This window comes from Oryza sativa, chromosome 9 (assembly GCF_034140825.1).
Source record: "Oryza sativa Japonica Group chromosome 9, ASM3414082v1".
In the NCBI taxonomy this organism is placed as follows: domain Eukaryota; kingdom Viridiplantae; phylum Streptophyta; class Magnoliopsida; order Poales; family Poaceae; genus Oryza; species Oryza sativa.
In genome coordinates, this window is record NC_089043.1 from 16,983,629 (window position 1) to 16,998,526 (window position 14,898).

The window sequence follows — 14,898 nt, forward strand, 5'->3', positions numbered from 1 at the left end:
ATTGTTTCAGATTTTATACCATGCTCTATATTTGAATGTGCCCTTAGGCTGATGATCATGCGTTGGAGAACTTGGGATATACTTCCTCCCTTTCACAATGTAAGTCATTCTAGCATTTTCCACATTCATATTAATGTTAATGAATCTAGATATTCATATTGATGTTAATGAATCTAGATATTCATATTGATGTTAATGAATCTAGATATTCATATTGATGTTAATGAATCTAGACATATATATCTATCTAGATTCATTAACATTAATATGATATTAATATGGAAAATGCTAGAATGACTTACATTGTGAACGAAGGGAGTACTGGTTATTACCAGGTTTCTACTATCTGGAACCGGAAGATTACCCTTCTCCTTTTCGTTTTTAACCAAACTATAGACCCAAAGATGGCGGCCCAGGGTTTGCTCTTGAAGACTCGAACCAAGATGCATAGTTCTCCCCCCAAAAAAAAAAGATGCACGGGCCTTTATTTGACTCACCGAATTAGGGTCACAGCCGGCCCAGGAACCCAACTCTACAGTTGTAGCCCGTGGGCCTCAACTCTTTAAAACTCCTGACCAAGTCAAAGCTCGATCATGGCATCAGCTAACCTCCCTGCAGTTCAGACAACACCAGCGACGCCCCTGACGTCGACTTCGAGTTTTGAGTGATCCAGCAATCCATGGAGACGACGAGTTCAGCAGCGTGACCATGTCGTCGTCTTCCCCTTGCCGGCCGGCCGCGGCCGGCCGCCGCGAGCCGTGTGTGGCCGCACCCCGCTTGTCCCCACCGAAATGCCCTCGCCACCGCGCACGCATAAAGCCGAACACCCTCGCCGCGCACCCCGCCTCGAAACCTCCGCCTTCTTCGCGTCGCGGCGTCGCTCGTCCATGCGAGATCGCCACCCATTCCGGACGCCATGGAGAAGAGTAAGGTCGTCGTCTTTGCCGGTCGGGTGCTCGCGATAGTAGCGTTGCTGCTGGCGTGCTGCTGCATGGCGGCGGCGGCGCAGGGCGGGGAGGGGGCTAGGGTGAGGGAGTCGCTCATCGGATTCCTGACCGAGCTCGCCGGCGGCGACAAGGAGAGAGCGCGCGGCATCGGGTGGGACGCGTCGGTCGAACCGTGCGACGGCAACCGGACGGTGTGGCCCGGCGTCGGCTGCAACGGCGCCCCCGCCGGCGATGGCCGGATCACAGCCATCGTGCTGGAGCGCAAGGGGCTGGACGGCACCATCAACGCGGCGTCGCTCTGCGCCGCCGCGCCCGCGCTCCGCGTGCTGAGCCTGGAGGGCAACGCGCTGCGCGGCGACCTCCCCGCGGCCATCTCCGGCTGCGCCAGGCTGACGCACATCTACGTCGGCGACAACCGCCTCTCCGGCAGCCTCCCGCCGTCGCTCGCCGAGCTCGCCAGCCTCCACGTGCTCAACGTCTCCAGGAACAGCTTCTCCGGCGAGATCCCCGCCGAGCTCAGCAAGCTCGGCCTCGTGAGATTCTGCGTCAACGACAACCGTTTCAACGGCGCCATCCCGGAGTTCGAGCTGTCCAGGTTCGAGCACTTCAGCGTCGCGAACAACAACCTCACCGGCCCGATCCCCGACGACGCCGGCGACTTCGGCCGCGACAGCTTCTCCGGCAACTCGGACGGCCTGTGCGGCCGGCCGGACTTCCCGCCGTGCCCGCCCCCGCCGAGCTCCGGCGAGAACGATGGGAAGAGGAGGAGGAGGGCGCGGACGATCGTCATGTGCCTCGGCTACGTCCTCCTCGGCGCCGGCGTGGCGGCCTTCGTCTTGTACATGATGTGCTCCAAGAGGCGGAGGAGACCAAGCGGCGTCGGCGGCAAGACGGCGGCGACGACGGAGACATCATCGTCGGTGACCCCAGGGAAGTCGGCATACTCCCTCCCGATGTCGGAGGAGCGGATGAACGCCACGGCGGCGGCAGCGGCGGCGGTGGCGCGCGCGACGCCGGCGTCGCTGGTGGTGCTGCAACGATCGGGCACGGCGGCGTCGACGGTGATGACACTGAACACTGCGGCGGCAGCGGCGGCGGAGGCGGCGAGGAAGCTGCGGTTCGAGGACCTGCTCAGGTCGCCGGCGGAGCTGCTGGGGCGCGGCAGGTTCGGGAGCGCGTACAAGGTGGTGGTGCCCGGCGGCGCCGCGCTGGCGGTGAAGCGGGTGAAGGACGCGGCGGGGGCGGAGGAGGAGGAGGAGTTCCGGCGGCGGATGGAGCGCGTCGGGAAGGCGAGGCACCCGGCCGTGCTGCCGCCGCTGGCGTTCTACTGCGCCATGCAGGAGAAGCTGGTGGTGTACGAGTTCCTCGGCCATGGCAGCCTCGCCAAGCTTCTCCATGGTAAGCTGAAGCTCTGCTTGTCTTTTGATGGATGGGCCTTAATTCCGGCCCATCCATGTGGGTGGGCTGAGATTTTGATCCAAATCATGGCCTGCTTACTTGGATGGGCTCGGATCGAGGCCCATATGAACAATGCTACTTAGGCCCATTTTGTTCTGTCTCTAAATCTCTAATTGGCTCACCTGCTTCTTAATTTAGACCATTTGCTATTATGCATACTGATGTAGAATAATAAACTCAAACATCTTTTTCAGCATTAAAAAGAAAATTATAGTAATTTATAAGAGCATTTGAGATATGTGTAACTTTTATGAAAGCATTTTCTTTGGATGTTCGATTTAGGAATGGGGAATTAGTCATTATGTTTGATTGTTTTGTCAAAAAATGATTTGTGATTTTTCATTTTTGCAGGTTCTATAGAGAGCAGCCAGGTCGCCCTGGACTGGCCGGCGCGCCTCCACATCGCCTCCAAGGTCGCCGACGGCATGGCGTTCATGCACGGCGCCCTGCGCGGAGGCGACGGCGACGGCGACGGCGCGAACGCGAACTTGTCGTTCTCATCCTCCTACGAGGAGGACGAGGCCGGCGGCGCCATCGCTCACGGCAACCTCAAGGCCTCCAACATCCTCTTCACGGCCACCATGGAGCCCTGCATCAGCGAGTACGGCGTCACCGCGCCGCCGCCGCCGTCGTCGGCGCCAGCGGCGGCGCTTCGCGCCGACGTGCGCGCGTACGGCGTGCTGCTGCTGGAGCTGCTCACGGGGAAGGCCACGGCAGCGGACGGCGCCGAGCTGTCGCGGTGGGTGACGGCCGTCATCCGGGAGGAGTGGACAGCCGAGGTGTTCGACCGCGCGATGCTCTCCTCCGCCGGCGCCGGCGGCGACACCGTCGCCAGCGAGCAGCGGATGGTGCGCCTGCTGCAGGTCGCCATGAGATGCATCGACGACGCCTCCTCGCCGTCGCCGCCGCCCACCATGAGGGAGGTCGCTGGCATGGTGAACGCCATCCGCGAGGAAGACGACATGTCGCTCTCCTCGGAGGCATGACATGAGTGACACTGACGCGGACGAACACCAAGCACTTGACCAGTGTGTGCAGCAATGCAAAATTCCCCTCGAAACTCTTTAAACCTCTCGTTTCTACTATATAATTAATCATGTTTAGTGCTAAAAAATCCTGTTTAATTACTGCTACTACCTCATATTAATCTGCTTTAGTGCATGTTTGACAATTGTATTGTACTTAACTCAAATGATTGTATAAATTTGTAGTCCACTTCTACTCTGTTCTTTCTGTTAACTATAGCTACTCTGTTATGTAAAAAAACCTTCAACCGTTTCCCTTAAAATGCGAACTTTCATATATTATTATTTATTTAAAGAGGCATAAATTTTAGAGGAGGAGGAGGATATTACTTTGTTGAATAAATATAACCGCATCGGCTTCATACAAAGAGTATCTATCTATCTATCTTCTATCTATCTATTATATACTAAAAGTCCATGAAACTTCCTATAAACGCTCATAAGCCGCCACGTGGCACTCCTACAAACGCTCCCAAACCGCCACATAGCATTTTCTAATCTAACTGTCGATTTTCACTTAAACTGGTAGGCCAAGTATTTTAAACCGTTAGATTGGATCTATTTAAAAATCCCTACTTCATCTTAATGTCCGGATAGGCCCATTATCTAATCACAGCTGCTTCTTAATGTCCGATATATACAAGAGAAATTTTCACGAGAAAAGTTGACGTACACTACAATTGGATATACCCATATGTATTGTTCACTTCAAAAAACCAAACAAATATACGTACGTACTCCCTCCGTCTAGAAAAAAACGAATCTAGAACTGGATGTGACACATAACACTACAACGAATCTGGACAGAAATATGTCTAGATTCATAGTACTAGGATGTGTCATATCCAGTACTAGGTTGGTTTTTTATGGGACGGAGGGAGTACAGCTATAAAGCCAGAAAAAAAACATACTACGTTGTATGCTGATAGAAGGACGGTTTTAAAGTAGAATTTTCTATATTATAAAATAAAATTTATTGCTCCGCATATATCCATGTATATGCACGGTTTAAACAAGAACTTATAATCTGTTATATTCCTTCAATTAAATAAAATATCAATCACATATAATAGTTATATTGTAATGCTAAATACATGGTGCCGTCATATAATACTTAATGTCATAATTATTTTTAAATAATTTAGCCAACATATAATAATTAATGTCATGATAATTTTTAAAATAATTTCACATGATAAAAAGGATCAACTTGGTGTCAAATATCGCTCGATAAATATATATAAGACTAATTCAAATCTACATGCATGGAGAGTGAAACAACATTGTGGTTTTTCAATTTAGATCTTATTTAATTTTAATATATGCGAGGTTTTTCTCAATTTTTTAATAATTTTTCAGAACTATTTGGTTGGAATGTCCAGGGAATGATCTTGCTATAATACAATCCCTTAATCTATCACGTGAATTATGGTCATTTATGTTTTTTCTTTGCCAAATAGTTTTGGTAACAAATCAACAATCCTATGCATTATTAATCATATATTTTCTTATAGTTTAGAAATTCTAATACGTCAGACATAATTGATGATGTATGCCATACACCCCCACTGAAGTGATTATAAATGCACTCCAATGAATTAGTTACTTTAAATAATTTTGGAAAAAATAAATATATTCTTAGGAATAGTAAAGATGTCTCATGCAATTATGAACAATACATGAAAAAAAAACAAAGTATGCGCTAAACTATAGATCTTTATCAAATTATAAACAAAGATATGGTCCTCCGAAGATTGTCACGGTTGGATATCCATTTAGCTATAAATTTTTAAATGATCAAACTTGTCATTTCAAAAGAGATAGTTGTATCTATACCATAAAAAAATTAAGCAGTACAGATTAACACCATAAATGATTGCGTCTACACAAAACTTAAAAACAACTGTTTATTTGTTATTGGAAAAATACTTTCATCACGTACATTCTCTCTCTTTTTTTCCTTGAAGAGCACCAAGCATGCTATGTTGCCATGAGTATAGCAAGGGTCACATATGGCTGAGTTGAGGCTACCCGAGCAGAGGACCACCATTTACAATAATGCTTAACTTTCTATTTACTGATGCGATCATCTATGAAGGTGTTTATAGTGAACTAGGCATTAACATCATACTCCATGTTGGCCTTGAGGGGCATGACTACGTTGACTCGCGAGCTATGTTTAAAGGCAGTGGAGAAATAAAGCCTCGGCGACTACAGTCGGCTTTATTACAGTGTTATCTTATTAACCATTAGGAACAATAATTATATAATATTTATTCATAGATTTAGAAACAAGGGTTGACATAAACATTTATGTTTGTAATAGATATAAATGTTTTATGTATTAGTAATATATTGGGTTTAGTTTAGTGGTATAGATGCAGATCCATTTATTTAAAATGCATCCCGCTTTAAGGATAATTAAAACAAGTAAGGATGATAATAGCTGAGTTGACATGTAACATGGACAAAATAAAACCCTACCTATGGATTAAGTATTAGTTTCTCAAGACATATTTATGACCATTAGATCCATCATTTTCTTTTAAAAAATAGAATCCATATCCCAACCTCCACCATGGCCCTGTACGTGGGCGCTTACTCATTCATCCACCCCACTGCCCACACCCTCAAACACACCATACCTCTCTTTCCCTCCTATTCTCATATTACATTACTTAGAAATCATAATTTATTATTAAAAAAATAGAGAACAATATCATCCAAAGCATATAGTGAATTTCTGATCGACTTATTTTTGTTATATTATTTATAACTAAAGTTAAAGACGCATATTCACAATATTCAAACTTTTGAAATAAATATGTTTGATTTTGGTTTATATTCTTACATTTTTGCGTACATTCAAACAATTATAAAAAAAATATGAAAAACATTTAAATGTTCATATTTTATATTATTTATTAAATATATATCTAACTTATAATCTATTGTATTACTTTATTTAAATAAAATGTTAATCACATATAAAAGTTATATTATAGTGCTAAATACATGGTGCTGACATATGATACTTAATGCCATCATATAATAATTGATGACATGAAATTTTTTTAAATAATTTCACATGATAAAAGGATCAACTTGGTGTCAAATATCACTTGACAAATATATAACACTAATTCAAATCTACATGCAAGGAGAATCATATGATCATCAGTTTTACTTAAATTATTTAGGAAAAATCAGGAAAATAAAGTCTCCAATACCTCGCCCTCCCCATAACATGCACACAACACCGAACGCCCCCTTCCCTTTAGCTCAGGCTCTTCGCACTCCACTCCTCCCTATTCCTACCTTTTAGCTATCAAATTTAAAGACAAACTATGAATAATATTGAAAAACCCATATTTTAAGCTATACATCTAATTTCTAATCTAATTGTTGCTCTATTAAATAATTAAAACAACAATTCATGATCCATTATTCATTTTTAACATAAAATAAGAGTTGTGTAAAGTAAATTAGAAAAATAGAAAATGCCAATAGGGATTGAATTAAATTGATTGGGCAGAATATAATAAATTTGTAAAAAATAGTTATTACTTTTCACAAATTGGAGCAACCATTGTATGTTCCATTGCCATAACCATGTTTAAATGCTTAGATGTTAATGACCTTCCATCTATCCTATATCATGTCATTATGAGTTTTACAACGTATTATTACATATACAAAACATATAGTTGGTTAAAAAGTTATCTATATGCTACTATTAACTTTAAGTATAGGACTCATGTTGCCTAGGTATGTTTTTAGAAAAAACACTATAGATCACATATATAATAGGGAAGCGAGTTGTACAATATGTATATCTCCTATGTATTTATTGACACTTTTTTTCTAGAAAATGAAGAATTACTGATAATTGCTTATAGTAGTGAATTAAATACTATATAGTTCAAGCAATGTAGATGAAGAGAATTTATAAGAAATTGTACTTTTTCAAGCGTGGTGTGTCATCCGGTCGATATTACACTTTACAAAAGCGTATCTTACATGCACGCGTGAATGCGCGGGCTACCTTTCTAGTTAGGTAAAAAGTACAGAGTGTACAATGAATAATTACTTCAAATATACTCACTTCATTCCACATTATAAAACGTTTTGAGCTTATTCTAAGTCAAACTTCCTCAAATTTGACCGAATATATAGAAAAATATCAATAACATCTACAACACCTAATTAGTTTCATTAAAAATCACTGAATATATTTTACTAGTTTACTTGTTCTGCGTTGAAAATGATATTCTTTGATAAATTTGATCAAACTTAATTTTTTTTAACTTAGAACAAACTCAAAGCTCATATAATATGGAACATCAGGGTATATTGGGACCCAAGATTAAAAGACCGATGGAACTTCATGTCATATTGGCATATGGTCTTCATTTATGTGTTTTCTGGTCATGATAATGGAAAATGTACGGATCAAGCCAAAAAAACTGGCAACAACCAGCAACTTGTTGGCAAGAAATCAAGAATAAAAACGAGAAGGTCCATTTCATGCATCCCAAGCTACGTCGTCATATAAAATGAGGAGAACTCTTTTATGCTAATTGACAAAACAAAATCAATAATTCTTAATGGACAAAGAAGCATTCCATATCATATATTGAGCCCACTCTACCTACATTTTGGAAATTCTTAAATGCATGTCGTCCAGTGTAAGCTATGGGTTGCTTTCAAAACTTAATGCTAGATCACACAGGCTCCTATACCAAGAGATGGTGATCAGATGTCAGTTAATTAATAGCCATCTGGTTGCTGGTGCCCTATAATTCATTAGGTAAATAACATAATGTTTTCTACAGTCACGGAGACATGTTGTGTTGGGCATCACCGAAGTCTTTAAATGCAACATTTATCACTAACTATTTTATTTCTAAGAAAATGATGTTGATCAATAATTCCTACTGATAAAATATTTGGAACCCTGAAAAATTTGCAAAATTATTTTTTTGAGAGGAATCTAGCGAAGGAATAACAGCGTTCAGACTAAAAGACTACATATATACTGCATTAGAAAAAAAAATCAAAGTTCTCTGTATGATCACACAAGATTAATAATCCACTAAACCAACACAAAACAATGTAATCATACATAATTTATATAATGTGCACAAATATTTATCCTTCAGTTTGTGAACTATATGTTGGTGCTTAATTAGCTGAGCTTCAGCAAAAAAATTGAAGAAATCTTAATTTAGAGTTTTACTAAATTATTAGGATGAGGATTCTTCAACATATATATGCTGTTCAACTTTCTTTGCATAATGGGTACGGGGACTAGTAAAAAAATCACCTAAAATTATTCTTAAAAATCGAAACCTCTTAAATTATGTATGCCAGAGCCCATAGGTCCATCGATCTATATATAAAAGGATGTCCAGGTAATAAAAGCCACCATCACTACCAACTACAAAAACAACAGGGGTAAATTTTTCGTTGGTTACGATGGAATCTAAATAATAGTACTACTAATTGTTGATCAAGTCGTCTAAACTCACAGGCCAACATGAGCTATCCCCAGTTCGAAATATTCCATGCATAGTTATGCATTGGATCAATGAAACCACACAGAGAATCTCATCACTGTTTCTATCTGCACAAACACTTAATCTAATCCTCCAATTGTGACACAGCACTATAACCACCATTTGCGACGCATAATTTCACGGTGCTTGTTGTATGAACAACATTATTCAGTCCACATGAAGTAGGGAAAAGAAAGTGCCACAAATAACCTCAAAATATGCTGGTTCAATCTTCTGAAAATACTCATAAGGTAGAATGTGCTTGTGTATTCATAAGGTTAAGTGCGCGCGTATGTTGTGGGCGCAACTGAAAGAACTCTGCATACGAGTCCGCATCTCCTTATCGAAAAGTAAAGCCTCTTCCATAGGTACTCCAGCTTCAGAAAAAAGGAAACCCATCTATGATACTAATACAGGCCTCAGGATTGATACAGAACCACATCATATCGAAGCACTTACTGCCAATTAGTTTATGCTGCCAATATTATTCTCATCTTTAAACATCACAGTTCGTTAGTGCAAGCGGGAATGAGAACACCACTATCTTAGAAGAAATTAGTAGAACTTAGTTTAGAATATACAGATGTATGCTAGATACCCTCACTACGATTCTATATTAGAACCGGAATAGTTAACCAATGGAATATGTGTAGGTGGTTTGATCGTTTTCTTTTCTTGTAGATAGTTGTCCTAGTACTAGTGGCAGTTTACCACTGTGTTTCTAAAAAAGAAAAATCTAAATGAGAAGCATACAAATGTCCAACACAGTAGAATCGTTCAACGGTTCCCACGTACGTATATTAAGTACCCATCCAAGTTGTAGTATCTACTACTACTACTTGAGAAGCCACTCCAATCCAACCAACATGATACTACATAGAAACCCCCCCCCCCCCCCCCAAAAAAAAAAAAAAAAACACCAACATTGCTAGGCCAATCTAGCCAGCAACATGCCAGAGTTACCAAACCCAAGTTGACTAATCCCAATTTGTGATGAAGCTAGCCTCCCCCTCCAATGCATGGCTAACTAACTAGCTGCCAATAATGCAGCTTTAAGACAACAACAACACACGTCGACCCATGCAATGCAAGGAGAGAGAGAGAGAGAGAGAGAGAGATACATTAGCTAGGTTGGCTGCTTCTGCATGATTAGATTAGCCTGATTATTAGCTTTGACTTTGCAGCAACAAAATAGTACTACGTATATACTCCCGACTCCAAACATGGTGATCTGGCCCCCAGGAAATGGACGAACTAGCTGAAGCACTAGCAGCCACAACGCCGACCTGACCTGACCCAGCTGATCGATGGCGAGCTTACATCGGTACCTTTGTTTGCGTTTAGTTCACATCAAAATTAAAAATTTAGTTAAAATTAGAACTATATGATAGAAAGGTTAGAAGTTTATATGTATAAAAAAGTTTTCATGTGATAGAAAAATTAAAAGTTTGAAGAAAAAGTTTAGAACTAAAACAGACCGAAACCGTCCTACTCACTCCTGCAGTCTGCAGAGAGCGTAGCAAGGTACCATGCGCGAGCCCATGGCGAGATCCTGCAGCCCTGCCATATCATTCCGGTGCCTACCTGCCCCATCACAAGGACACCGTGCCGTATTCTGCAGGAAGAAAAACACCCAGTGATGGTAGCCATGTACCCCCCACATTACCAGTACACACACATGCGCACTACATACTTTGTTCATATTCATGGTCCCCCCATTGTTAGCTCTAAATATCGCAATCCCGAAATTTCGCCGAATTTCACAACCATATCCTGCGTATTATAGTGCTAGCTCCATGATATACCAAATCGCGGTAATAGTTCGACCGTAAACGAGTAAAGTCCTCACGAAGGGATGATCCCGGTTGCAGGAAGAAAAACAGCCAGTGATGGTAGCCATATACGCACACTACTAGTACATACTCCACATACATACGTATATACATGGTCCCCCTCTATTGTTAGGCCTGAATCTTGCAATCTCGAAATTTCGCCGAATTCGACCAATGCTCACAACCATGTTCTATCTCATTGCCCCCACGACCTGATACACACCAAAATCACGGTAACCTGCTCTTGTACCGTGGTGGATCGTATAACCGATCTAGGTCCTGTAATTAGTTCACACCAAACTTTCTCTAAACTTCTAACTTTCCATCACATTTAAAACTTTTCTACTCACATAAATTTTCAACTTTTTTTTCATATGACGAGAATATGATGTCCGATTCTTACCGGTCGATCGGCAGGTCGCGGTCGCAGCCATTTATGATCGAGTAGCTGCGAAAACGTGAGGCAGGGACACACGTACGTACAGGCGCGCGCGCCAACCACCTCCCAAACGCTGACATGCTGTCCCCTCTTTAACTCGCCCGCACTTTCCGTATTCTCCGAGTGACCCCAACTCTAGCTAGCCATGCCCAGAGCCGAGCAAAGAAGAAGAAGCTGGCTCACATGGCGCGTAGATAGCCAAACCTCCCCAACCACCGCGGCCGCGCAATAGAAAACCGCCTCCCTCCCTCCATTATCCAATTTATCCACTCCCTACAACACGACGACGACGGCGACGACGAGTACTACGATGATGTTCTAGGTAGACCGATCGAGCTGGTTGACGACGCCATTTTGTGTTCTTGGATTTATTGGATGAGATCGAGCTGCTGCATTGTCATGGCGGGAAGGTTTCTTCTCGGCGGCCGGGAGATCGTCAGGACGGGGGATGATGGCCCGTTGGATGATGGTCCTGCCGTGGCGCCGGCGGCGGGGTCGTCGGCGCCGGCGACGTCTGCGGCGGCGGCGAGGGTGACGCCGGCGGTGCTGTTCATCACGGTGGTGCTGGCGGTGGTGCTGCTGGCGTCGGGGCTGCTGCACGTGCTGCGGCGGCTGTTCCTCAAGAGCCACCGCGCCAACGCCAGCGCCGAGGCGGTGGAGCGCCAGCTGCAGCAGCTCTTCAGCCTCCACGAGGACGGCGCCGGCGGCGCGGGGCCGGGGCTCGATCAGGCCGCCATCGACGCGCTGCCGGCGTTCACCTACGCCGAGCTGCTCGCCGGCGCCGCCGCGCCCAATGGCGGCGGCGGGAACGGGAAGAGGCAGTTCGACTGCGCCGTCTGCCTCTGCGAGTTCGACGGCGGCGACCGCCTCCGCCTCCTCCCGCTCTGCGGCCACGCCTTCCACGCCGCCTGCATCGACACCTGGCTCCGCTCCAGCTCCACCTGCCCGCTCTGCCGCGCCGCGCTCTCCGCCCGCGCCCTCGCCGCCCTCGCCGCCGCCGCCGCGGACACCCCCGCCGCCGCGCAACACCGCCAGCCCGACGTCGAGGACCAGAAGCTGGACCACCACCACCCGCCGCCGCCGTCCGACGAGCCCGCGACCAGCTTCGTGCTCTCCGTCAGGCTCGGCCGGTTCAAGAACACGCAGCGCAGCGACGGCGACGCCGACGCGAGCGGCGGCGGCAGCCGCTGCATCGACGCGCGGCGGTGCTACTCCATGGGCTCGTACCAGTACGTGCTCGCCGACGACAACCTGCTGATCTCCGTGCACTGGCGCCCCGGCGATGGCATTAGCGCCGCCACCGCCGCCGCCGCCGCGGGCGCCAATGTCGCCACGGCGCGCACTGGCATTAAGCAGGGCGGCGGCGGCGGAGGCGGCAAGAAGGTGTTCGGCCGAGGCGACAGCTTCTCGATGTCCAAGATCTGGCAGTGGCGCGGCGGCGACAGGAGGCTCCCAGTCCTCCACTCCGACGCCTCGCCGCCGGCGGACGACGGCTTGCCGTGGGCGACGGCGGCGGCGGCGAGCACGCGAACGAGGCAAGAAAGCGACACCTGATAGATACAGCTACCAACACACACACACACACACACACACACACACACACACAAAGATGTATGCTTTCTTGTGCCTTTTGTTAGTGGTTAGCAATAAGCATTTCTTGATAATAGAGTTTTGCTGATAATTAATTAATCAAATCACCTATGTATAATCAAGCCATGTTTTTCTTCATCATGTTTTTTTCTAATTTCTTTTGATCCTTTTTTTTTCTCTCCTCATCTTTTTCACTGTACAATATACCACCATCACAACTGACATCCAGTTTGCTACATATATAACCAATAATTTCTGTACTCTTATCTGAATATTCTTGTGCTTAATCAATCTCATAATGAACTTGCATTACTTTGCTTTGTACCATTGGCCTAGGCCTTAGTCCCAAAGCCAAGGTTACTGTTTAACACTAACACTAATGTCTCATTCCGAGTACCAGCAACGCAGTGGCAAGGTGACAGGTGTCTGCTGTTGTTGCATGTGTCCTCTCACTTGTGCAATTGCAATGTCTCTGTTCACACTTAACTCTAGGATTGGTACTTGTAACTTTCATAATTTTAATTAGGCAGTTGAAACTTATGTGATGATCAGCCTCCTGATATGTGCCCCCTGAGATTGTTATATTTTGATTGCTGAAGTATAAGTAAATTGGCTATAGTTTTCCATCAGCTTAAGCTTTTGGAGCAAACTTGGTTGGTCGGGCTCCTTCGCTGATGTGCTTCCCTATCAATTATTGGGAACCTTGTTAAAAAAATTATCGGTGTTGAGGAATTTTTTTTTCACCGTCGATTGGGTTTGAGGATGTCGCTGACTTTGTTATTGAATTATTATGGTTAAACTGGCTTAGTGCACGTATCTCAATAAGATCAGTTAAACAAAAAGAATTATTTGACCCACTCTGTTACATGTCCAAGGCTTGAGACAAAGGGTCTGTGGCCAGGGTTCATCATTTCAGACCCCTCCGATACGATATTATTTCGGTCAAAATTTTTAAATTTTTCATGAATTTTGGTAATATTTGTTTAAATTTAACTAAATTTTGTTCTAAATTCTAAAAATTTCGCCATATCGGCACCGCCCGATACAAACACCGAAAACGAAAAATTTAACCTTTTCTGTGGCCTATGGTGAAGGGTGGATGGCAGGCTGAAATGGAGACTCTCAACGGGTTTAAATTGATAGTTGATGAGAGGTTGCTAAATTGCTAGATTCATGTATAGTACTTGTGAATTGTGATAACAAATGAACTTTTTATATTATCCTCTCTGCTGATCTGCATTTGTTATATGTACATTGTGCAGTGACAGTCAGTGGATCACACCTCGGGCATGGTGAGCTAATTAACTCTTCCTGAACTATTATAATTTTGTTTTCTGTTTACTTAGCTACTACTGGAAGACTGACAGTTTACTTCCCTGCCTTAATATGACCATTAACGGTCACTGGTTGTTCCAATGCCTTCTTGTTTGACTTAAGAACAAATTGCATTTTTTTAAAAAACAAATTGCACCTTCTGCTCCTTTTAAAAGGCAAACTGTATCTTTTAATTGTTTAGCTCAAGGAGACATGGACCGTGCAACACAATTTATGATTTTGATATAAGCTATAGTAATCCCTTCAACTCAAACCAACCCCCCCAGATGCATGTCAGCAATTAAAAAGGATCGTCCTACCACCCTCAAGATGTCAACAAGGATGGGAACATATGAACCAACTGATGATCATCCTCTCATAATAAGGGTAAATAGCCTTAACAGTTGAGCTATCACAAGTAATCGCCCCCCCCCCCCCCCCTAAACCGTGCAAATTTGCTGACATGTATGAAGAGCAGAAGATGTACTACTCTTGCACGTAAAGCGTAAAGTTTGTTTTCTTTGTTGTCTCGTTAAGTTTTAGTTTTATGCATGTAACCAGGTACTGAAAATACCCGGTGTACCGGAATAATTCAGACGTGCTCTATATAGTCATTGTTTTTGTTAGATAGAGATTGAAATGATATTCCGGAGTGTGAGATGGCGTGGTTGTAGTGGGCGCTGGTGAAATCGTACGTTTTGTTGCAGTGACAGAGCCAAAAGGATTTTTGAGCGT

At 44.2% G+C, this 14,898-nt stretch overlaps 2 protein-coding genes across 2 annotated transcripts; both read left to right on the top strand.

Annotated features, from left to right (window-relative positions):
* The first annotated feature begins 719 nt into the window (after window positions 1-719).
* On the top strand, window positions 720-3,623 carry LOC112936394 (probable inactive receptor kinase At2g26730). Its single transcript, XM_026020244.2, has 2 exons — window positions 720-2,345; window positions 2,757-3,623. Exons 1-2 carry the CDS (start codon window positions 917-919, stop codon window positions 3,389-3,391), a joined length of 2,064 nt encoding a protein of 687 aa, XP_025876029.1. The 5' UTR covers window positions 720-916; the 3' UTR covers window positions 3,392-3,623.
* Window positions 3,624-11,367: 7,744 nt separating this feature from the next.
* On the top strand, window positions 11,368-13,173 carry LOC4346916 (RING-H2 finger protein ATL46). Its single transcript, XM_015755783.3, has one exon. The coding sequence runs from the start codon at window positions 11,635-11,637 to the stop codon at window positions 12,811-12,813; it is 1,179 nt and encodes a 392-aa protein (XP_015611269.1). The 5' UTR covers window positions 11,368-11,634; the 3' UTR covers window positions 12,814-13,173.
* The last annotated feature ends 1,725 nt before the right edge of the window (window positions 13,174-14,898 follow it).

Bases quoted from the DNA above. Each gene is read 5' to 3' on its own strand.
- LOC4346916 (XM_015755783.3), top strand. From the start codon at position 11,635: ATGAGATCGAGCTGCTGCATTGTCATGGCGGGAAGGTTTCTTCTCGGC.
- LOC112936394 (XM_026020244.2), top strand. From the start codon at position 917: ATGGAGAAGAGTAAGGTCGTCGTCTTTGCCGGTCGGGTGCTCGCGATA. The intron at 2,346-2,756 runs GTAAGCTGAAGC...TCATTTTTGCAG, and splicing joins CCTCGCCAAGCTTCTCCATG to GTTCTATAGAGAGCAGCCAG.